The following is a 22,500-nucleotide window of genomic DNA, read 5'->3' as shown; positions in this document are numbered from 1 at the left end:
TTTGCCCTCTCGGACTTAAATTTGACCTCTCGACTTTGCCCCCTCACAGTGTGCGGCATGGTGGCCAACGGCGTGTCGGCGCTCTTCGGGCCGAGCCACAGGGACCTGATTAACATCGTGTCGTCCATCAGCGAGACCCTCGAGATCCCGCACATCCTGACGCACTACACGTCGCTGCGGCGCCCCACCAAGCTGCGCGTCAACGTCGCCCCGGACCGGCAGAGCATATCGCAGGTGCGACGACACACAGTGGGCCAGAAGACCGGTGGAGGCGGCCAAAGCTCTAGACGCGTTTTGAGCTCCAGAGTCGCTGAACGGGACTCCGTATGACCCTACCAATGGATTGCTCTCCGAACGAGGAACCTATTGGTGGGGCCACAGTCCGCTTCGAGTACTATTTAGCGACTCTGGAGCTCAAAACGCGTCTAGAGTCTTGGCCGCTCCCACCGGTCTTCGGGCTCCCTGTGCGACAACAACACGCTAAAAGCAACAACCACAACAACACAGCAATGAACGGAATGCGCAGGCCATCGTGGCGCTGCTCGAGGACATGGCGTGGAAGAGCTTCACCATCATCTACGAGGACGACGAGGCCCTGTTCCGGCTGCAGGAGGTGCTCAAGGCCCACGGGCCGGCCGACGCGCCCATCACAGTGCGCCGCCTGGGGGACGACCCCGACTACAGGTAGAGCAGCGCGTCAAACAGCGCGTCGAGCAGCGTACCCAGCAGACTGAGAGTCGTTTTCGTCGCTCTCTCTCTCTCTCTCGCACCCATGCGGCACGCCCTATGAGAGCGAGAGAGACAGATCGACGAAAACGACTCTCAGAATCAGTCTGCAGCGAAACAGTTTTCACTGTGAGGTGGATTGCACTGTGTCCTGCCACTTCCAGGCCGCTGCTCAAGGAGATCCGCAACAGCACGGAGACGCGCATCGTCCTGGACGTGGCGCCCGACAAGATCATGGAGATCTTCCGGCAGGCGCGCCAGGTCAAGATGATGGGCGACTACATCAGCTACCTCGTCACCTCCCTGGTGAGCGGCAGTGGACTCTGGCCTGGCGCAGAGGCGGCCAAAATTTTGCGCGTTATGAGCCCCAGAGTCGCTAAACTGGACTCGGACCTAACTCGTGACCCCACCAATGGATTCCTCGTTCGGAGAGCAATCCATTGGTGGGGTCACACGTTCGGTTCGAGTCCTGTTTAGCGACTCTGGAGCTCAAAACGCGCCTAGAATTTTGACAGCCTCCGCCGGTCTTCTGGCCCACTGCGCGAGAGGGCGAGTCTGTCACTGCATGTCACGTCTGACACGGCGTGTCGCACGCGATGCATCCAGGACGCGCACACGGCCGACTTCGGCGAGTTCGGGGAGTGGAAGCAGGAGCTGCCCTTCGTGTCCAACGTGACGGGGCTGCGGCTGCTGGACCCGGACGGCGGCGAGGTGCAGAACGCCCTGCAGGACTGGCTGTACAGCGAGCGGCTGCGCGGCAACACCATCAGCCTGGCCGCCGCGGAGATCAAGGCGAGTCAGGACACTCTCCTTAAAGTTGTTCGGGAATTTCCAAGACATTCTTCACTCACATCGCACAGTGGGCCAGAGGACCGGTGGAGGCGGACAAAACTCTAGACGCGTTTCGAGCTCCAGAGTCGCTAAATGGGACTCGAACCGAACGTGTGACCCCACCAATGGATTGCTCTCCGCACGAGGAATCCATTGGTGGGGTCACACGTTCGGTTCGAGTCCCATTTAGCGACTCTGGAGCTCAAAACGCGTCTAGAGTTTTGTCCGCCTCCACCGGTCTTCTGGCCCACCGTGCGTCGTAAACTAAACTAAACTTACCCGCCAACTTGCCTCCAGACCTCCGCGGCACTCATCAACGACGCCGTGCACATGTTCGCGCGGTCGCTGCACCAGCTCAACCAGACCGAGCCGCCGGTCTTCGAGCGCCAGCTGTCCTGCGACGTGGCCCAGATCTGGGAGCACGGCGAGCGCATCGTCACCTTCATGAAGTCCGTACGTCCGCTCCGCCAACACAGTGTGCCAGAAGACCGGTGGAGGCGGTCGAAATCCCAGTCGCAAAACAGGACTCCGCCGAGCGTGCGACCACACCAATGGATTCCTCGTTCGGAGAGCAATCTATTGGTGGGGTCACGAGTTCGGTTCGAGAGCCATTTAGCGACTCTGGAGCTCAAAACGCGTCTGGGATTTTTACCGCCTCCACCGGTCTTCTGGCCCACTGTGCGTCTTGCCCAGCGTTATGCACAGGATGACTGTTTTTCGAGGGGGAAACGACTTCGGTTATCCGATGTACAGCAAATTGGTTATCCGCTATCCGGATAACCAGAAATTTCGAAGTAATCCGGGGAAATTCTGAGGTAATCCGGGGTAATCCGAGAAAATTTTGAGGTAATCCGGGGTTATCCAATGGTAATCCTGGAAAATTTTCGATGTAATCCGGAGGTAATCCGCGGGTTATCCGGGGTTATCCCTATCCGATGTACACAAAATTTCTCAGTCGTTTCCCCCTCGCTGTTTTTTTTTAATTTTAGTTACCCTGCGCATTTATCTCTACCCGATTACGAGAGAGAGGCACCCAAACCTCAATGAACGTTAAGCAGAGCCCACCATGACCGCGTCGAAACTGAAACCTGTGTGTCGGTGTTCGAACCCGCGTCCGCAGGTGTACGGCAACCCGGACACGGACGAGGTGGGCATGACGGGGCCGCTGTCGCTGGACGCGGACGCCGACTTCCGGCGCACCAACTTCTCGCTCACGCTCATCGACACGGTGGCCAACGTGGGCACGGGCGTCTGGAACATGTCCGGCATCCACCTGTTCCGCTCCGTCGAGGAGATGGAGCGCGACACCAAGGAGCAGCTCTCCAAGAGGACGCTGCGCGTCGTGTCCAAACTGGTCAGTTGTAGTGTTCCGGATTGGGTGGGCGGTCAAAACCCGATGACTCCAGAGCGACTCTAGAACTCGGCCGGTGAATGCAGTGCCGCCCGCAGGCACTGTCAGTAGGCTGGCGTAGGGCCTAGGCTATCCTGTTGGCAGTGCCTGCGGCTGGCACTGCATGCGGCTGGCACTGCATTCACCGGCCGAGTTTTGGAGTCACTCTGGAGTCATCGGGTTTTGACCGCCCACCCAAACCGGAACACTAGTCAGTTGTGGGTTCGAGTCCCGCTGGGGGCCATCTTTCTTTTTTTTTTTGCTTTTGTTTTTGGGTCTGGAATACGGCCGTTTGTTGATGCGAGACGGTGGGCACCTTGGTGGGCACACACAGGGCCCGCCCTTCCTGATGATGAAGAACAAGGACAACTACACTGCGGGCTGCGGCAACGAGTGCCTGCGCGGCTACTCCGTGGACCTGGTGGAGGCCATCTCCCAGATCCTCAACTTCAAGTACGAGTTCTACGTGGTGGCGGACGGCCAGTACGGCAGCCTCAAGAACGGCGCCTGGAACGGGCTCATCAAGGACCTCCTGGACAGGGTGAGCGCGCCGCAGTGTGCCAGAATGCCGGACGCGTTTTGAGCTCCAGAGACGCTAAATGGGGTTCGAACCGACCGTGTGACCCCACCAATGGATTGCTCTCCGAACGAGGAATCCATTGGTGGGGTCACACGTTCGGTTCAAGTCCTGCTCAGCGACTCTGCAGCTCAAAACGCGTCTAGAGTTTTTGCCGCCGTCGGTCTGCCGGCCCACTGCGCAGCGTGCACCGCACTCTCAAACAAAACACGCTCCTTCCCAGAAAGCTGACCTGGGCCTGTGCGACCTCACCATCACCTACGACCGCGAGCGCGCCGTGGACTTCACCATGCCCTTCATGACGCTGGGTGGGTCCGCGTTTCGAATTTCCGGGTGGCGACAGGGAATCGTGTCGGCTGACTCTGCTTGTGGTCGGCAGGCATCTCCATCCTGCACACCATCCCCGAGGCCCCCGAGACGAACCGCTTCTCCTTCCTGCTGCCCCTGTCCACGGAGGTGTGGATCTACATGGCCTTCGCCTACGTGGCCGTGTCCTTCCTGCTCTTCGTCCTGGCCAGGTCAGTCGCCATCGAATCGCACCGCAAGGGCTCTTCCGGAGGGTGGATAGTTTAGTCGAAAAATGACTCAGCTTAGAAGGGTTAGTTTCGGGCACCTTGTCGGGGGTGGTTAGCGGGGCGACGACACAGGCTGGGGTCCTTGTTCCTTCATTTGCAGGCTTTCCCCCACCGAGTGGGACAACCCGCACCCGTGCGAACCGAGCCCCGAGGAGCTGGAGAACACGTTCACGCTCATCAACAGTTTGTGGTTCGTCTTGGGCTCCTTCTTGCAGCAGGGGTGCGACTTCCTGCCCAAGTAAGACCCCAGCGTGAGCTCTAGCGTGAGCGTGCCCCCGCACCGGGCCCCGCCGACCCCTTGCACGCCAGCAACCGCAGCCACACACGCCCCAACGCGCCAGGGCGGATCGGCGAGGGGGCCACCACTCTCATTTCAGGCGTACACAAGATTACGGGATTACGGGAAATTTACTAGGGATTACGCGTGAAATTTTCGAAAATTGGTTCGAAAACGTTGAAAAATAGCTCAAAAACGTTGAAAAATGACTAAAAACGTTAAAAAATGACAGAATTTTGTCAAGGATTACGTGATTACGCCATGGATTACCAGAGATTACCAGCCAATTTGTACACAGGATTACGGGGGTGGTGGCCCCCTCGCGGATCGGGTTGGCCAACGGAGGCAAAACAAAGTGGATGTTACAGACATGGAAGTCATTGAGCCTCGGTACGTTGGCCAACCGACGCTGCAGTCGGCGTGACCTCCTGTCCCTAAGGCTGAAGGCATGCCGATTGTGGCGGGTTCGTTCCACAATGGACCAGAGAAGTCCGCTGGAGACGGTCAGAATTCTAGACGCGTTTTGAGCTCCAGAGTCGTTAAATGAGCCTCGAACCGAAACGTGTGACCCCACCAATAGATTGCTCTCCGAACGAGGAATCCAATGGCGGGGGTCACACGTTCGGCTCGAGTCCCATAGCAACAGTTGCTGTGGAGCTCAAAACGGCTCCGGCTCCAGCGGTCTTCTGGCCCACTGTGCACCCCCTCCCAGGTCCGAGACCCGCTTCGGTGTACACCTTTGCTTCGACGGGTTTATATTCCCTTTCCCTCCCAGAAGCTGCGAGCGAGATTCGACCGAGGGGTCGGCAACTCATATTACTTGGTACGCGGTGGCTATATTACCCGTTTATTACCTGTATATTACCATATATTACTTGCATATTACCATTCGCCTCTATAATACCCCTATATTACTATATATTACTTTGTATTACTTTATATTACACATATATTACCTATATTACTGGTAATATACGTACACTCCCTCGTACACGGCCAAGGGAAGTTGCCGACCCCTCGGATTCGACTCATAACGCTCTCTTTCTCAAACGGTTGGAAGCGCACTGGGCAAGGAATGGTGAATGGTGGCTTGAATAAGGCGGATGACTAAGTTTTGCATGGATACGCGACCGTTGAACATCGTTTCGGTGAACGGTGCTCAGGGACACCCGGCAAGGCTTCGTCCAGAGAACGCCAACGAAGTTGACTGCCAGTGTCTATCCCACACACACAAACACACTGAGAAAACTCTACAAAAGTCGGACGTTTGTTCGAGTGGTGCTTCAAGTGAGTGCTTTCCAGCAGCTTGGGCGGACTGAACCGGCATTCGGGAGGCTCGGGAAGGGGTGTGGAGGGTACGCTCCGTCAGAAGGAAAACGTTGTTGGGGTTGGGAGGTGCCGGAAGTGATCTGGGGCATGTACGTTTAAAGAAGAGTACGTAGAGCATGGAACAGAGTGGGCCCGGCTTTAAATAAGTGTCCATGTCGCTATTCTTGTAGTTCGGAACCCGTGTTTTAAGTGAGCCCGCGTGGTGGTCGCTGCCGCCCGATTCCGAGAGTCTTTTTCGTCGCTCTGTCTCTGGCGCACTCACGGCGCGTCCCCTAACAGGTGCGAGAGGGGCGGAGCGACGAAGACGACTCTCGGAATCAGTCTGCTGGGTTCCTGGGTTGCAGGGTGACGCCCGGCGAGTGGGAAAGTACGACGCCGAGCGAGGAACAGACCTCGGAGACCATCCTGGAGTACACGCTGAACCTGTCGAACGCCATCTGGCACAACGTCGGCTCCCTCATGCAGCAGGGCTCCGACATCGCACCGAAGTAAGACTACGCGCCGCGCCGCATGGCGCCGCCACCGCACAGTGGATTTGCCAGAAGACCGGTTGGAGGCGGCAAAGGTTCCTGACGCGTTTTGAGCTCCAGAGTCGCTAAACAGGGCTCGCACAGAGCGTGTGACCCTATCAATGGATTCCTCTCGGAGAGCGCAATCCATTGGTGGGGTCACACGTTCGTTTCGAGTCCCATTTAGCGACTCTTGAGCTCAAAACGCGTCTGGAATTTTTGCCGCCTCCGCATGCCCTTCTTGCCCACTGTACGCCGCGTAGACTCGACGCGCCTCACACCACACACCGTCCGCTCGGACTTCCCAAAAATTAAAGTCAATTAAACGTTTTTTTTTGTGATTTTTGCTGTTTTGCTATTTTTTTTGAAATTGATATTTTTTGTAACTGTTTTCGCTGCCGATGGGGTAGTTTACACTCGTGCGCGGGACACCCGTCGGCCCTGTCCCTCCTTCTGGTGTTCTCTTCTTTTGTTCCCGATGAATGATGTATTCTGAGCATGAAAGAACGTCGGTGTCACACCAAGAGTGTGACACAACTTCCCCTTCTTTTTCCTCCCCTGCGGTCGGTCGCTCGCGGCAGACGCGACGCCCCGCCCCGACACAGACACAGACACGGCCCGGCTGACGGCCGTCCTTGCAATGCCTCTGTAACGCCCACCCCGCCTCTAACGCCCGCCTCTGCTTGGTTTCAGTGTTCGCTTTCAACCCCAAACGTGTGTCACGTTGCATCGTCGGATGCAAAACCGGTTGCCGGCTCTGTTTTGTCTCACTGTCTTTACCTCAGCCGTGCTCCCCAATAAACACGAAGCACTCACAAAGAAGTCAAAGAAGTCAAAATGACGTCAATATGACGTCAAAATGACGTCAAAATGACGTCAAAATGACGTCAAAATGACGTCAAAATGACGTCAAAATGACGTCAAAATGACGTCAAAATGACGTCAATACGACCATCAAAATAATTATTTTTTGTCGAAATTTTGACTGAACACAGTCATATTGACATCAAATGACGTCTTGGTGAGCGTTTCATTTTCTTGGGGTCGTGACTGGTAGGCAGGCTGAGCAAAATTTGAATCCTTCACTTGCAAGTGAAGGTTTTTATGACTGCACTAGAAACTGAAGAGTGTGCATGGCATGCTCCCCCAGGGAGTATGCCACAAAGCACGCTCCATCCTGGAGTGTGCTTGCAAGCACACTCTACGGAGGAGCATGCTTGGCAAGCACACTCTACGGAGGAGCATGCATGGAAAGCACACTCTTCGGAGGAGCATGCTTCAAAGCACACTCCAGGATTAAGGCGTGCCTCTTCGATCATATGGGCCTTGCAATAGCGACGCAGAACGCTTCATCCTGGAGTGTGCTTGGAAGCATGCTCCTCCGTAAAGCGTGCTTGCCAAGCATGCTCCTGGGAAGAGTGTGCTTGCAAGCACACTCCAGGATGGAGCGTGCTTTGTAGCATACTCCCTGGGGGAGAATGCCATGCACACTCTTCAGTTTCTAGAGTGTATGTAGTATGTATCCTTTAATTATGTAGATCGAGCTTGTAGATTGCCAAAATTTACCCTTTGCTGACTGCAGACTTCCAAAATTTACCGTAGATGTAGACTGTAGGCACACTACCGAAATTCATTGTTTGCTGTTAGACGGCGGATCGGCGCCAGTTTGTGACATGGGATGCTCGGATGCTGTGTTGATGGGTTGCGCGCTCGCGGTGTCGCAGGGCCGCGTCCACGCGCATGGTGGCGGGCATGTGGTGGTTCTTCGTGCTCATCATGATCTCGTCCTACACGGCCAACCTGGCGGCCTTCCTCACGGACAACCTGGGCAGCGACCTCATCAAGGACGCCAAGGACCTGGCGACGCAGACCAAGGTCCAGTACGGCTGCGTGTACGGCGGCTCCACGCAGTCCTTCTTCGCGGTGAGCTCCCTGAACGCGTTTTGCTTGGCGACAACAAACAAGCTGGCGCTACACTGAAAAACCAAACGTGGTCTAGACCACACCAACTGGCGTGGTCGGTCAAATGGGTACCATTTTGACCGCATCAGTTGGTGTGGTCTAGACCACGTTTAAGACGGTCTAGACCACACCAAACGTCGCCAAACGTGGTCTAGATCACCCCAACTGATGGGGTCAAAATGGCACCCATTTGATCACACCAGTGGTGTGGTCTATACCACGTGTGGTTTTTCAGTGTATACACTTTTTGTTTATGGACAAACAATAATAATTGAATTTTGGCTCTCTTGGAGCCAGTACTGTTACAAGTAGATGAAAATTCCCACCATGCACCAGTGTTGAAAGGGTTGCCAACCTCAACCTGTATCACCTAACAAGCAGGTAGGCAATTGCCCACTCAACACTGGTGCATCGAGGGCATTTTTGCCTACTTTTGGAGTGTGCACGTCTGCGAAGTGGAGCTGGTGGGCGAATCCGTTCTCACTGTCGCCAGAACTCCAACTTCTCCGACTACCAGCGCATGTGGGACTACATGCAGAACGCGCGGCCGTCCGTGTTCCCCGCCAACAACATGGAGGGCGTGGAGCGCGTGACCAAGGGCAAGGGCCAGTACGCCTTCCTCATGGAGTCCACTAGCATCGAGTACCAGTCGGCCAGGATCTGCAACCTGCGCCAAGTGGGCGGCCTGCTGGACTCCAAGGGCTACGGCATCGCCATGCCGAGGAGTGAGACATTGGCGCGGTGAACCTGTGAACCTGTGCGTGGCGGAGGGCCGGAAGACCGGTGGAGGCGGCCAAAGCTCCACACGCGTTTTGAGCTCCAGAGTCGCTAAACAGGACTCGAAGCGATCGTGTGACCCCACCAATGGATTCCTCGTTCGGAGCGCAATCCATTGGTGGGGTCACACGTTCGGTTCGAGTCCCATTTAGCGACTCTGGAGCTCAAAACGCGCCCGGAATTTTGACCGCCTCCACCGGTCTTCTGGCTAGTCCACTGTGCGGAACACGGCCTCCTCGCTGCAGACTCGCCGTTCCGCGGCGTCATCTCCGGGGCGGTGCTGCGGCTGCAGGAGTCCGGCAAGCTGAGCCAGCTCAAGGACCTGTGGTGGCGGCAGTACGACGACGGCAGCCGGTGCGCCAGCGAGGCCGCGCCCGCCAGCTCGGTGGACAGCAACAAGCTGGGCCTGGCCAACGTGGGCGGCGTCTTCCTCGTGCTCATCTACGGCTGCGCCGCCGCCTTCGTCATGGCCATCATCGAGTTCCTCTGGAACTCGCGCAGCGTTGCCATCGAGAACAGGGTAAGAACGCCGTCCGCTAGCTTGTGTAGTGCTTGAGCAAGCGCCGCACAGTGGGCCAGAAGACCGGCGCCGGCGGCCCAAACTGTAGACGCGTTTTGAGCTCCGGAGTCACTAAATAGGACTCGAACCGAACGTGTGACCCCACAAATGGATTGCTCTCCGAACGAGGAATCCATTGGTGGGGTCACACGCTCCGTTCGAGCCCCATTTAGCGACTCTGGATTCTACAGTTTTGGCCGCCGGCGCCGGTCTTCTGGCCCACTATGCGGTGCTCTGCTCTATTCGTGTAAGCTTCCCCGCTGCAGCGGCGACTCTTTCTTTGGTGGTCTGTGCAGATCAGCGTGTCCGACGCCTTCTGGAAGGAGCTCAAGTTCGCCATCAACTTCTCGGTGTCCACCAAGCCGGTGAAGCACAAGACGCCCACGCCCAGCACGGCGGCCAGCCGGAGCGTCCGGAGCAGCAGGAGCGGCAGCGCCACGCCCTCCATGGCCAGGTCCGCGCGCTAGAGCACCAACATCTCCTCCAGGGGCTCCTTGGTGCCGCCGTGCTGACGTCATTGGTGACGTCATTGGCGACGTCATTGGTGACGTCATTGGCGACGTCATTGGTGACGTCATTGGTGACCTCACTGGTGACGTCACGTCGCTGAGACGACCCGCCGCCTTCTTTGTGTTCGAGAAACTCGCGCCCTCTAGAGAATTAGACTAAGCATTTACTTTTGTGAATCACAGCTGTAAACGGGATCTCATTTCTGTAATAAAACCCAGAGAGTAAACAACAAAAACCTCACTACCTTCTAACCCTCTCTAATCTCTCCATCGCACAGCGGGTCAGAAGACCGGTGGAGGCGGTCAAAATCCTGGACGCGTTTTGAGCTCCAGAGTCGCTAAATGGGACTCGAACCGAACGTGTGACCCCACCAATGGATTGCTCTCCGCACGAGGAATCGATTGGTGGGGTCACACGCTCGGTTCCAGTCCCATTTAGCGACTCTGGAGCTCAAAACGCGTCTAGAGTTTTGGCCTGGCCGCCGGCTGCGGCCTTCTGGCTCACTGTGCATCGTGTCTCTCTGACTACACGCAAAACTTCTATTCCGCATTCTGCTGATGTGCTCTCGGGTCCGAGTGTGTCCGAGTGGTTCCGAGTGGGTTCGGTGCACGCCGCCCGGTGTATCCGACGCCGGCGGGATGAAGGCTAACGGTCACGCCGCCGTCTGCGCGTCACTTAGCGTGTAGCGGTGCCGGCGGGCGGGCAGCGCGATGCCGCCAGTCGCCATGCCTCCACCGTCGCGCCTCGGCCCGCGCGCCCTCCACCTGGCCGTGCTGTCTGTCACCCTGGCCGTCGTCCTGGCCGTTGTCCTGGCCGAGCACGCCGCCGTCCTCGACGACGGCGTCCTGGAGCTGCCCGCGGGTGGCGGTCTTCTTCGGCGCGGCAACTTCGGCGGGTTGCCGCCACTGGAGGACGTCGCCGAGGACGAGGCCGGGCCGCGCGTCGTGGTCGCGGTGCGCAGTCCCGCGCGCCGCCGCAGCTCCGAACGGCTGCTGTCCAGGAAGAGGCGCTACATCGTGTTCCCCAGGGGCAGCTCCATTCAAGTGAGTCGTGGAGCAGTGCTGCCACAGTAGGCACGGTGCACCAGTAGGGTTGCCAACCTCATCCCGCAAACAAGTCGGCTGAGGTTGCCTACCCTGGCGACAGTGGTGCGTGCTGCCACAGTCAGCACGGTGCACCAGTAGGGTTGCCAACCTCATCCCGCAAACAAGTCGGCTGAGGTTGCCTACCCTGGCGACAGTGGTGCGTGCTGCCACAGTCAGTACGGTGCACCAGTAGGGTTGCCAACCTCATCCCGCAAACAAGTCGACTGAGGTTGCCTACCCTGGAGACAGTGGTGCGTGCTGCCACAGTCAGCACGGTGCACCAGTAGGGTTGCCAACCTCATCCCGCAAACAAGTCGGCTGAGGTTGCCTCCCCGGGCGTCAAAGAGATTTTCGCCTTCCTGTGGCAACACGCCGCGGGTGGCACCCCTAGCCCTCCCTCCCTCCGGGTGGCACCCCTACTGACGGTGCGTGATGCCGGCAGATGGTGGCCGAGTTCACGGTGGGCAGCTTCGTGCCCTTCACCACCATCTTCACGACGGGCGTGACGTGGGGCATCGCCTGGCGGCTGCCCACGCACTCCTACGAGCTGTACCTCAACAAGAGGGCCGTCGGCGAGGACCCCGACCAGCAGCACCGCGCCGAGCTCCTGGACGACCTAGTCGTCTTCCTGGACAAGTAAGCGGTGACCGTGAGGGCAGACTGTTATCATTTTGTGGCAAAACGAAGCACCGCTGCTGTACTGATTAAAAGTCGACAAACGACAACTCGGGGATCATTCCCCGTGAATGTTTCCGGACTTGCTTTCTCTGATTGTAAATGTTCGCCGTCAACCGGAAAAACTCTGAATGTTGTCCACGGCCGCCGCGGGATACAACTTCCCCGAGGTGCCGCAAGGGGAAAAAACGGGCGTGGGCGGGGAAGAGGGATGTTCCCTTTCAGTCACGGTGTTTGCAGTCGCAGTCCTTTCAGTAATTCAAACGTGGCGCGTCTCTCTCTCCGGCTTCGACACCGCGCCGTCACGTCACGTCACGTGACGGGCCGCGGCGTGACGGGCGTGACACGGGAACCCTCTCAGGCTTGAGTAGCGAGCAGCGCGAGCAGTGACGCCAGTGGGCCAGAAGACCGGTGGAGCGGCCAAAATTCTATGAGCTCCAGAGTCGCTAAATGGGACTCGAACCGAGCGTGTGGCCCCACCAATGGATTGCTCTTCGAACGAGGAATCCATTGGTGGGGTCACACGATCGCTTCGAGGCCTGTCTAGCGACTCTGGAGCTCAAAACGCTTCTAGAGTTTTGGCCGCTGCGCCGGTCTTCTGGCCCACTGTGGCCTCCTCTCTGCGACCTGCCTCTCCTTGCCTCTCCTGCCCTCCAGGTTCGGCCTCCACGGCGAGCACTGCGTGCGGCGCACGCTCTGCGACCTGCAGACCCCGCGGACTCGGCGCGCCGCCAAGGGAGGCTTCATGGAGGAGGTCCTCAAGGCCCTCTTCACGTAAGCGCTGGATAATCCACGGTGGATTTGCCAGAAGTCCGGCGGAGGCGTTTTGAGCTCAGAGTCGCTGAATGGGACTCGAACCGAACGTGTGACCCCACCAATGGATTGCTCTCTGAATCCATTAGAGGGGGTCACACGTTCGGTTCTAGTCCTGCTTTCCTACTCTGGAGCTCGAAACGCGTCGAGAATTTTGGCCACCTCCACCGGTCTTCTGGCCTTCTGAGTGGCGGTCCTGCATTTCCCGCTGTTGTCAGGAAACCTGCGTACCTTTCCACTTTGTTAAATCTATTTCCAGGTTTTCCGGGAGCGACTCCCAGTCCGGCGGCCCCGACTCCAACTCCACGTGCGAAGCGCGCTTCCCTCACGGCGTCTCCATCCTCGACGTGCGGCCCGACATGTACACTGACAAATAAAGACTCTGGAAAAAAGAATCGGAAGGGCGCTTTATTTTGTCAGGGCCGGGCAGGTGACACCGCGGAACGTGCCGCCGGCGCTTCCCCACGCCCCGGGGCGGGGCGGGGCGGGGCGGGGCGGGGCGGGGCGGGGCGGGGCGGGGCGGGGCGGGGCGGGGTGGCGAAATGCCCTTCGGCCAGACTTCGGGACCGTTCGGCTCCGCTCGGCGCGCCTCGGCTAGGGTAGTCCCGGGGCGAGCCGAGCCGAGCACCCTCCAGCCACCGCGTCGGCGCGTCGGGTCGGCCGTCGGCCAACCAGTCGGTGGCGGACTTCGGCGAGAACGGGCCGTTCTGTGACCCCTCTGGCAGTGTCGGCGCGGACGAGACCACCGCAGCGGGGCGCGCGAACCACACCGCCGGTGCAGGGGCTTCCCAGTCACCATGGTGAGTGCGGCCCCCGTGACAGCGTGACTAGAGCGTCACCAGAGCGTGACAGGAACGGGACGGGGTGGGAGCGTCACGGAAACGACGTCACAGTGTGGCCGCGTGACAGTTATCGCGTCACCGTGTGACGATGCGACCGTGTGACAATGCGACCGTGTGACAATGCGACCGTGTGACAATGCGACCGTGTGACAATGCGACCGTGTGACAATGCGACCGCGTGACAATGCGACCGTGTGACAACAATGTGAAGATGCGGGAGTGTGTGACAAGTTGATTGCGGATCCGCCCGAACCATCGATGAAGCCAGCGTGGCTGTCACGATGAGTTGTGACGAGGAGCGCGTGACAGTGTGCGTTCATGGCCGCGGACATGATTTCAAGCAACATAGTAACAACTTTGCGAAAAAAAATGGGACAAGCCGCACGAGGGACGCGATTGTTCTTTTTTACGAGTTTTACGGACTGATCTGAATGTCAAACGCCGAACGGCTCATAAAATTCTTCGACAAAATCGACAGGAAACTGTGCCGGATATTAGGGCGTGTCAAACATGTCAAATGGTGACGCGCGGCGGGGCGCGCGGAGAGTGGGGAGAGGACTTTGGGAAACTTGGTAATTTCTTTGGAAGGACGGCGACCCGGACAGACGTCACGTGACCCACTTGGCGAGTAAACCCGACTACTCGTAATCGTCGTCTTTCCCGGCGGCACGCGAAAAGCATTAAAAATCCATCGAGCGGCCGGCCGGCCTGCCAGCACACTGCCAGCCAGCGCCGTGCATAAGGGAGCGGCCGAGACTTGCTTCGCCGCGCGCCTCACGCCTAGCTTACCTCCCAGGAGAACGGGGCAGGCGGCTGACACTCGAGAAGCATTTTCAGCTCCAGAGTGGCTGAATTGGTCTCGAGCCGAACGTGTGACCCCACCAATGGGTTGCTCTCCGAACGAGGAATCCATTGGTGGGGTCACACGTCCGGTTCGAGTTCAATTTAGCGACTCTGGAGCTGAAAATGCGTCTCGAGTTTTGGCCGCTGGCGCCGGTCTTCTGGCCCACTGGGTCCCTCACGCCTCGCCCCGAGTTTCCCTCCAGGGAGAACCGTGTACCGAACGCGACATTGAAGTGCGCGGGACAGCGGGACGGGTGCAAGAGAACGCCGAAGAGAAGGCAGGCAGTGGGGGCGATGTTCTGCTCAAGACAAACTGCTCTGAAAAAGAAAGAGTTTTGAACCCACATAGATAAAATGCCTTAGAGCATGATGTGGTTCGGATTCAGAACTTTCTTCTTTCCAGTGTCCTCTGACAAAAAAATGACGTGTCTTCGTGTAGTGACGCGTGCCCATTTTCCCACTACCTCGTGACGCGACGGCATATGATTGTTTCTCACTGACTACAGTAGTCTGCTCGAGATGGCTCGATGCTCCCATTCACGGTTTGTAATGGACCGCGGGGCGCGAACTTGATTCCGGCCGGAACCACTTTGCTGGAGGCAGGAGCCGCGAATCGAATGCACCAATTAACAAACGAGCAGCCGTTCGCCCAGCCCGCTGCGGCCAAAACTTTCGACACTCGCACCAAACCTCCTCCACCACAAGGCTCTTTTTAAAAGAAAATTTTCATTTTTTTTTTCAAAATTGAATAGAATTTGGCACTTGGTTCCCGCGCGTGCCCGGGCTGCGCCGACGAATGAGGTCATCCATCGGTCGCTGGAGCCATGCTGGCACGCTGGAACGGCAGACAAGGGAATCCACTATACCGAACGGCGCGCCGGGTGGACCTGCCAAAGTTGAGCATCGCCAGGCCCCTCCCCGCTCAATGACAGCTCATTAAACTCCTCTCCCGCGGAGGCGGGGCAAAAATCCCGGCGAGCTTTTATCGGGCGGCGGGAACAATGCGGACGGATACCCACGCGACCGCGCTGGGAAAAAAATAAAATCGGGTTTCGGAGCGGAAAACCCGGGTGGCGCGCGAACACTGGCAGGCCGGGTTTTTGTGCTCGGTGTTGGTGGAGGCCGTGGCACGCCGTGGCGTGGTGCCACTGCATCTCGCAGCCATTGTGTGTCGAGGGTGTGTACACACGGGCTTTATAGCAAGGGGTGCGAGCAGGGGCTGCCGATCCCAAGCCCCACGCCTCGCCACGCCTCGCCACGCCTGGTTCGCGTGGCAGGCGACACCTCGACGCCCCCCGTCGTCTACAACGCCCCCGCCCCGCCCCGCCCCGCCCCGCCCCGCCCCACCACGCCCCATCGCACGCACACTACGTTCCCGATCCGCCACCGCGCTCCGTCGTGGGGCCCACATGTGTCGCGAGGCGACTTTGACGAGCGCACGCTCGTTTGTCGTTTGTCGTGTAAAACGCCATGCCGCGACAGTGGGGGGGGGGGACTTACGTACTCACAGGGGGCGGGGCGGCGCCCATCACTGTTGTCGATGAGGCGTTTTGGAGGGCGGACGTCGTGGTGGCGGTGGCGGCGCTCGTGGACGTTGTCGTGGTCGTGCAGGTCATGATTGTGGTCGACAATCGTCCTCGCTCCACGGTGGGCCACCGGTGGAGGCGGTCGAAATCCCGGACGCGTTTTGAGCTTCAGAGGCGCCAAATGAGACTCGAATCGAACGTGTGACCCCACCAATAGATTGCTCTCCGAAGGAGGAATCAATTGGTGGGGTCACACGTTCGGTTCCAGTCCCATTTAGCGACCATGCAGCTGAAAACGCGTCCAAAGTTTAGGCCGCGGGCGCCAGTCTTCTGGCCCACTGTGCGCTCCCAGCCGATTTCCAACCGACCGGAGTCAAATGAGGAGTCAAACGAGGAGCCACACTGCACTCTCGGCCGGCGGCGCAGCGAGACACAGTGAGGCAGCAGTGACAGGATGACGCACCGCCTCCGCGCACCCCGCCCCGCCCCGCCCCGCCCGTTCACCCCTTTCCCGTCGCTGTACAGTGGGCCAGAAGACCGGTGGAGGCGGCCAAGACTCTAGACGCGTTTTGAGCTCCAGAGTCACTAAGCAGGCCTCGAACCGAACGTGTGACCCCACCAATGGATTCCTCGCTCGGAGAGCAATCCATTGGTGGGGTCACACGTTCGGTTCGAGTCCCATTTAGCGACTCTGGAGCTCAAAACGCGTCTCGAGTTTTGGCTGCCTCCACCGGTCTTCTGGCCCACTGTGCGCTGTCTGCGCTTTCATTATTCAACGCGGGAGCCCGCCAACAATGGCGCGTCGCGACCAGCGCACTCGGCTCTCCGCGTGCCCTGGGCTGGGGAGTGGCGTCGCGGCGGGCCGTTTAAAAAGGGGAAAGCCGGGAAGCGGGGAAGCCGAGACAAAAGGAGAAGCGAATATGAAAGGCGAAACCCCGACGAGTCCGGGGCCGCTCCCACACGTGGGCGTTAAATGACGTCGGCAAGGTCGCCTCCCCACAGTGGGCCAGAAGACCGGTGGAGGTGGCCAAAACTCCAGACGCGTTTTCAGCTCCAGAGCCGCTAAACGGGACTTGAACCGAACGTGTGACCCCACCAATGGATTGCTCTCCGAACGAGGAACCCACTGGTGGGGTCACACGTTCGGTTCGAGTCCCATTTAGCGGCTCCGGGGCTCAAAACGCGTCTGGAGTTTTGGCCACCTCCACCGGTCTTCTGGCCCACTGTGCCCCTCCTTTCCCACTACATCACCAACCCCTTCCTTCTAGCGGACTGGAAATACGTAAAACTGAGTGTGAGTGTAGTGAGTTGACCAGTGATTGAATCCTTATTCAGGTGTATCCAAACAAATTAGTGAGTGGGAGTGTGTTGAGTGTACCCTGTGCTGTCACAATGAGGGAAGTGATGGCAGGCCTCTTGTGTCCAAGAGCTTTTCGACAGCCCAAGAGCGCACTTCTTGAGCCCAAGAGCATTATTACTACACCTCGAGAGTACAGTCCACGACCGTCCCTTTTACCCGAGAGTTCGCTCAGAACGAAACACACCACCCTTTTTATTTCGCGTTTTCGTTCTTTCGCATTAAATCTTTCCTATCTCAATTCGTCCGAGCGCCAAGATTATTCCCTCCGTTATTGAGCGCCGGCGGAATGCCATATTCCTGCATCGGCATGCGGCAAGGCGAGGCCAAGCCCGCCTCGAGGCACGTGCCTGGGGCAGCCACTGTAAATGTCTTACGGTGAAAGGCTGCACCAACATATTATGGTGGGGATTTTCTCCATAATACCAACAAAATTCGTCAAAATATCTATAAGGTACGGTGAATTCTCAATGGTATGTTACGAGGTCAGCTGCACCACCATAATATGGAACATTTTCACCATAATATGGAGAATCTTCACTGTAGAACATTTAGAGTGCAGGCAGCCAGGCCGGGAAAGCGGAACGCCACTGGGTCATTCTACAGAAATGTTACAATTTGATGTCCCTGCCCCTTTGTGACGAAACGGTTCGTATGTCTAAACGAGACGCAGGACAATCATTCCCGACGGCTCTATTTGCTAAGGCACTTTTATACTTTAACTTAATCCCACTGACTTTAGTAAAAAGTTTGAAGCTTTGTGCCTGCACAGAATTAACTTTTGTCCCGAAGTTTTTACTTCCCTAAAATCCACATGTGCACTGTAACGAGTTTGGCACTACAGGAGACAAACGGGAAGTCACAGCCTCAATCTGAAGACTGCAATGGATTCCGGATGAAAAAACACATCTAGCCACCAAGTTTGAAGGATGTGAGTCCAATGGCTAGCATCTAATTGGTACCCAAATTTCAAAAAGGGGGTCGCGTATTTTTTTTGTATGTAAACTCCGTACCCGATTTGCCACGGATCCCCTGTGCGTCAAACTTTCGAATTGTGGATAAAAACAATGCTTTGGTGGTCCTTTAGTCAGCTGTGTATGCGCGTTCTACTGTTCCAACTCATACGGCTGCAATCCAGGTATTTGCTTCAAAATGTAAACTCCGTAGGCGTCAATTTATGTAAACTCCGTAGACATTTCCCCTATGATTTCAGTGGAGAAAATTTTTTTTCTCGAAAAGTGTGACGCTTGATATCGTTTCGCATTCTGCATGCCGAAACAAGAAAAACAAGCCCAATATGAATGAAATCGGACAACTTTTATTTTTTCACGTTTCTAACTGCGAAATTGTAACATTTCTGTAGAATGACCCCACTGGGAAAGCTAGGGCAATTCACTGAGATTGAAAGAGTCATGATCATGACTAAAATTTTGGGTGAGGAATTCTTTATTACCAAAATTTGGGTGAGGAAGGTTTCCTCGCCCAAATTTGGGTCACAATACTATGGAGCTATATGGGGAGCTGATCCACCCTTCCTCACCTAAATTTGGGCGAGGAAACCTTCCTCGCCCAAATTTGGGTGATAAAGTAAACCTCGCCCAAAATAGGGTATTGATCATGACTTTCTCATTCTCAGTGTGAGAGGCGGAACTGTGGCGTGAGAACTCGTGTTGCAAAGGCAGCGGGAAAGCTGGGGGAAAGCCTCGGAGTGCAGGCTAGAAGGCGCGCAGACAGCAAGGCACCGTCTTGCCGCCCGCGGAGCCGAGCGTAGGCAATCCAATGCACCCGTGTGCGGCGGCACTGCCTAGCTGCCGGGCGCTCCGCTCCCAACTCCCAGCCCGGCAGCACAGCGCAGCCCCCATCGCTTCCCAATGATTCCCCGCTCCTCTTTTTGCCTCCCCTTTTTGCTGGCCGCCTCCATCTCCATTTTCTTCCTGCCCGGCCGGCCCTCCCTGCCCCGGCCCGTCCCGGAGCAGCTTTTAATCACCCCGGCGGGGCAGGGCACCGTGGCGTGGCGTGGCGTGGCGTGGCGTGGCGTGGCGTGGCGTGGCGTGGCGTGGCGTGGCGTGGCGTGGCGTGGCGTGGCGTGGCGTGGCGTGGCGTGGCTCGGCTTGTCGTGGCGAGGCCGAGATAAGAGACCCGGTGGGATGGTGGCCCGGCGGCCCTCGGCCAGTAATCTCTTTTTGAGTCGGCCTGCCGTGCCGCGTGCCGCGTGCCGGGGCACAGTGGGCCAGAAGACCGGTGGAGGCGGCCAAAACTCTAGACGCGTTTTGAGCTCCAGAGTCGCTTAACAGGCCTCGAACCGAACGTGTGACCCCACTAATGGATTCCTCGTTTGGAGAGCAATCCATTGGTGGGGTCACACGTTCGGTTCGAGTCCCATTTAGCGACTCTGGAGCTCAAAACGCGTCTAGGGTTTTGGCCGCCTCCACCGGTCTTCTGGCCCACTGCGCGGGGGCATCTTCACGCGAAGATTACCTTTGGCTGCCGCTGTCTCCCCAAGATTAAATCATTTCCCTCAAAATCGAATTGCAGTGTGAGGGTTTATGAGGTTTCCCACCCGAAGCACTGCACCGGGAGCCAACTTTGTTCTCCACAGACGCTCCAATGAATTCCTACGCCGTGGAACGAGACAGCTGCACGTTTTTCGATTTTGGCGCAGTCTGCTGTTGTTGCTCGTGCTTCCATGCTCACGCGCTCGTTCACAACTTGCAACCCCTGCCAGCTGCAGGCCTGGAGTCCTGGAGGGACCGGCCGTGCGGCCGTCCAGTGCTGCCGATCACGTTGACCGTCGCCTCGGGCAGTGTGGCCGCCGGCGAAGTGACGGACAGCGTTAGGGCGGGGCGGGGCGGGGCGGGGCGGGGCGGGGCGGGGCGGGGCGGGATGGGGTGAGGCTAGGGGCATAGCCGGTAGCCGGTAGGTGACCTGCTGCTCGGAACTTCCCCCACTCCTGCAGCCCCACCACGCCGCACTGCCCAGCCCGGCGCAGCCCCAGGCCCCCAAGTAGCCCCGTCCGACTCCACTCGACCTGCCGCAGGGGTCGCCCCGCCCCGCCCCGCCCCGCCCCCTGTTGGCAACTGGCAACCGACCCGACCCCCATCGGCCGCCACCGGCCGCCACCGGCCCAGCGCGCTGCGATAGGTGTCTGGGGAGCGGGGCGTGTGGCGGGGCGGGGCGGGGTAAGGCTTCAGGCATACGTGTGTGACGAGGGTCAGGACCGCCGGCACGAGCAGGGCGACCGTCGGCACGACCCACGCGGTTTTCAATGCTGAATGAGTGGCGGGACGCAGACGGGACTCCCTCCCACGCACACTCACCCAATCACCGCTCACACACACACACACGCACACACACACACACACACACATCACATCACAGAGGGTGCAGGGTGCCTTTACTTCACCCAAACATGGTCCGATCGTCTCCCCGAAGAATTTAACGACGCGTGCTTTCGGTGCGTTAGCGAAAGGCGACTTTCATCCCATCGGCCCAAGGTCTCCGTCTTCAAGAACCCCTCCAGCCTCGCTCCTCTCTCTCTCTCTCTCTCTCTCTCTCTCTCTCTCTCTCTCTCTCTCTCTCTCTCTCTCTCTCTCTCTCACTCTCTCTCTCTCTCTCTCTCTCTCTCTCTCTCTCTCTCTCTCTCTCTCTGTCTAACCGCGGACGCCACGCCGTCCCGGCGCGCTGGCACGCGGCAGCACGGGGCGTGCCGGCAGGCGGACCACAGGCCCCTGGGAGGCTTAGCGGGGGAAGGGGGGCCAGGGTCATTACAGCGAGTGGCCCCAAAGGGGTGTGGGGCCCGCGGGGGTAAAGAGGGGATGAAGGACATCCAGTCCGTGTTGGAGCTGCACACGGGAGTCCCGGCCAGTCCCGGTCAGCGGCCAGCCCGGCTACCTCGGACAGCGCACTCACCGGTCAAAGGAATAATTCAGTGCCTCGACTCGGCGCTGGAAAATGATGGCCCTCTCGTCACGGTAGAGCAGTAGTACCAGTGATTCCCGGCACCGCACTGGAAAAAGGGGGCTTTTTCCAGGAGCCGCCGCCTGGGGACCGCATGAACACCTTTTTCCACGTACGACACGGCAGCAGACAGACAGACAGACACACACAGACAGATAGACAGACAGACAGACAGACAGACAGACACACAGACAGAGAGACAGACAAACAGACAGACACACAGACAGAGAGACAGACAAACAGACAGACAGACAGACAGTCAGACAGACAATTCAATTCAATTCAATTCGTATTTATTAAGAAAAACTTAAACAAGGCACTTACAGGACAGACAGACAGACAGACACAGACAGATAGACAGACAGACAGACAGACACAGACAGATAGACAGACAGACAGACAGACACAGACAGATAGACAGACAGACAGACAGACAGACAGACAAACAGACAGACAGACAGACAGACAGACAGACAGACAGACAGACAGACAGACAGACAGACAGACTGACGGGGATGGACGGACGGGCAGAACGGGTGTGGCCGTGCCTCTCCTCATTCAGTCCGATCGATGTGCTGGCCTCGCCTTGGCTGCATGGCGTTCTACTCGCCAAGTCGCTGGCGAGGCGCGGCGACGGCGAGGCGCGGCGGTGTGGCGGCTTGATGCGGCAAGCCCCGGTTATGCCTCCGCCCGGCCGCCCCGCCCCGCCCCGCCCCGCCCCGCCTCGGCATTCCCTCTTCGTTTCGCCCCACGCGGCGCGCAAGCGAAAAAAGAAGAAGAAAAGTTATCAAACTCAATTATAAGTTGATTTCGCGATAACAATGCACTCGAAATCAGCATGCTCGCGTAAAGTTTCGCGTCGTGCGACCGCGCGGAGAAAAAGTGTAGTACTCCCGCACTCGGGGGTTTTGTAGTTCTGCCGGCGGACGTTTTCAGTTTGCTCGAGCTGTAAGAGAAGGTTCCCAAAATATGAACGTAAAATAAAAAGGGAAAAAGAAAAAAGTCCGTGCAGATTGACTCGGAGCCACGTGGGTGGCGTTGCTCCGCGTGGCACTGCTGGAGAAGCCTGCCGTTGAAGCGGCGCGACGCGGCGAGGCGACGCGATATTCGAGACGTGAATTTATTGTGCTACTTTCGCAACGATAAAGAAGCTATGGCGGCGAGGGGGTGGTGTGGGACGGTGTGCGTCGAGCGGCAGCGAGACACTTTAAAAACGCAGAAGGTAAACCCATTGCAGCGGTTCTCAACCTTTTTACGCTAGCAACCCCAAATTTGTAGCCAAAAATTTTCGCGACCCTCAGAAACATTTACGCGACCCCATGCACCCCCCCTCCCCCTCAAAAAAGTACAAAAAATTAAAACACGCCCTTTTGGAAAATT

The 22,500-nt window shown here is 57.8% G+C and overlaps 2 protein-coding genes across 4 annotated transcripts in view; both read left to right on the top strand.

Moving 5' to 3' along the window:
- The window catches only part of LOC117647239 (glutamate receptor ionotropic, kainate 2-like), a 12,651-nt gene extending 2,384 nt beyond the window's left edge, over positions 1–10,267 (top strand). Inside the window, exons 3-17 of one of the 3 annotated variants that reach the window (XM_034388916.1) lie at positions 50–234; positions 527–684; positions 891–1,032; positions 1,333–1,518; positions 1,855–2,010; positions 2,678–2,911; positions 3,282–3,488; positions 3,748–3,832; positions 3,904–4,042; positions 4,200–4,337; positions 6,050–6,193; positions 7,939–8,137; positions 8,670–8,901; positions 9,199–9,473; positions 9,809–10,267. In XM_034388916.1, the coding sequence (XP_034244807.1) occupies positions 50–234; positions 527–684; positions 891–1,032; positions 1,333–1,518; positions 1,855–2,010; positions 2,678–2,911; positions 3,282–3,488; positions 3,748–3,832; positions 3,904–4,042; positions 4,200–4,337; positions 6,050–6,193; positions 7,939–8,137; positions 8,670–8,901; positions 9,199–9,473; positions 9,809–9,979 (2,651 nt within the window). In that variant the 3' untranslated portion in view covers positions 9,980–10,267. The remainder of the gene's footprint in view (positions 1–49; positions 235–526; positions 685–890; positions 1,033–1,332; positions 1,519–1,854; positions 2,011–2,677; positions 2,912–3,281; positions 3,489–3,747; positions 3,833–3,903; positions 4,043–4,199; positions 4,338–6,049; positions 6,194–7,938; positions 8,138–8,669; positions 8,902–9,198; positions 9,474–9,808) is intronic. The other 2 variants (XM_034388918.1, XM_034388917.1) reach the window with 2 other exon arrangements.
- Positions 10,268–11,010: 743 nt separating this feature from the next.
- Positions 11,011–12,972, top strand: LOC117647497. The gene is made up of 4 exons (XM_034389253.1): positions 11,011–11,065; positions 11,550–11,743; positions 12,440–12,556; positions 12,855–12,972. The coding sequence occupies exons 2-4, from the start codon at positions 11,550–11,552 to the stop codon at positions 12,970–12,972; spliced, it is 429 nt and encodes a 142-aa protein (XP_034245144.1). The 5' UTR covers positions 11,011–11,065.
- The last annotated feature ends 9,528 nt before the right edge of the window (positions 12,973–22,500 follow it).

This window comes from Thrips palmi, unplaced genomic scaffold (assembly GCF_012932325.1).
Source record: "Thrips palmi isolate BJ-2018 unplaced genomic scaffold, TpBJ-2018v1 HiC_scaffold_2, whole genome shotgun sequence".
Taxonomy (NCBI): domain Eukaryota; kingdom Metazoa; phylum Arthropoda; class Insecta; order Thysanoptera; family Thripidae; genus Thrips; species Thrips palmi.
The sequence above is the reverse complement of the archived record's forward strand: the minus strand, read 5'-3'. Positions and strand labels throughout refer to the sequence as shown.

Excerpts from the sequence above, each read along its gene's own strand:
- LOC117647497 (XM_034389253.1), top strand. The coding sequence starts at position 11,550 with ATGGTGGCCGAGTTCACGGTGGGCAGCTTCGTGCCCTTCACCACCATC. Across the intron at positions 11,744-12,439 it reads CTAGTCGTCTTCCTGGACAA|GTTCGGCCTCCACGGCGAGC; the intron begins GTAAGCGGTGAC and ends CCTGCCCTCCAG. Across the intron at positions 12,557-12,854 it reads GTCCTCAAGGCCCTCTTCAC|GTTTTCCGGGAGCGACTCCC; the intron begins GTAAGCGCTGGA and ends ATCTATTTCCAG.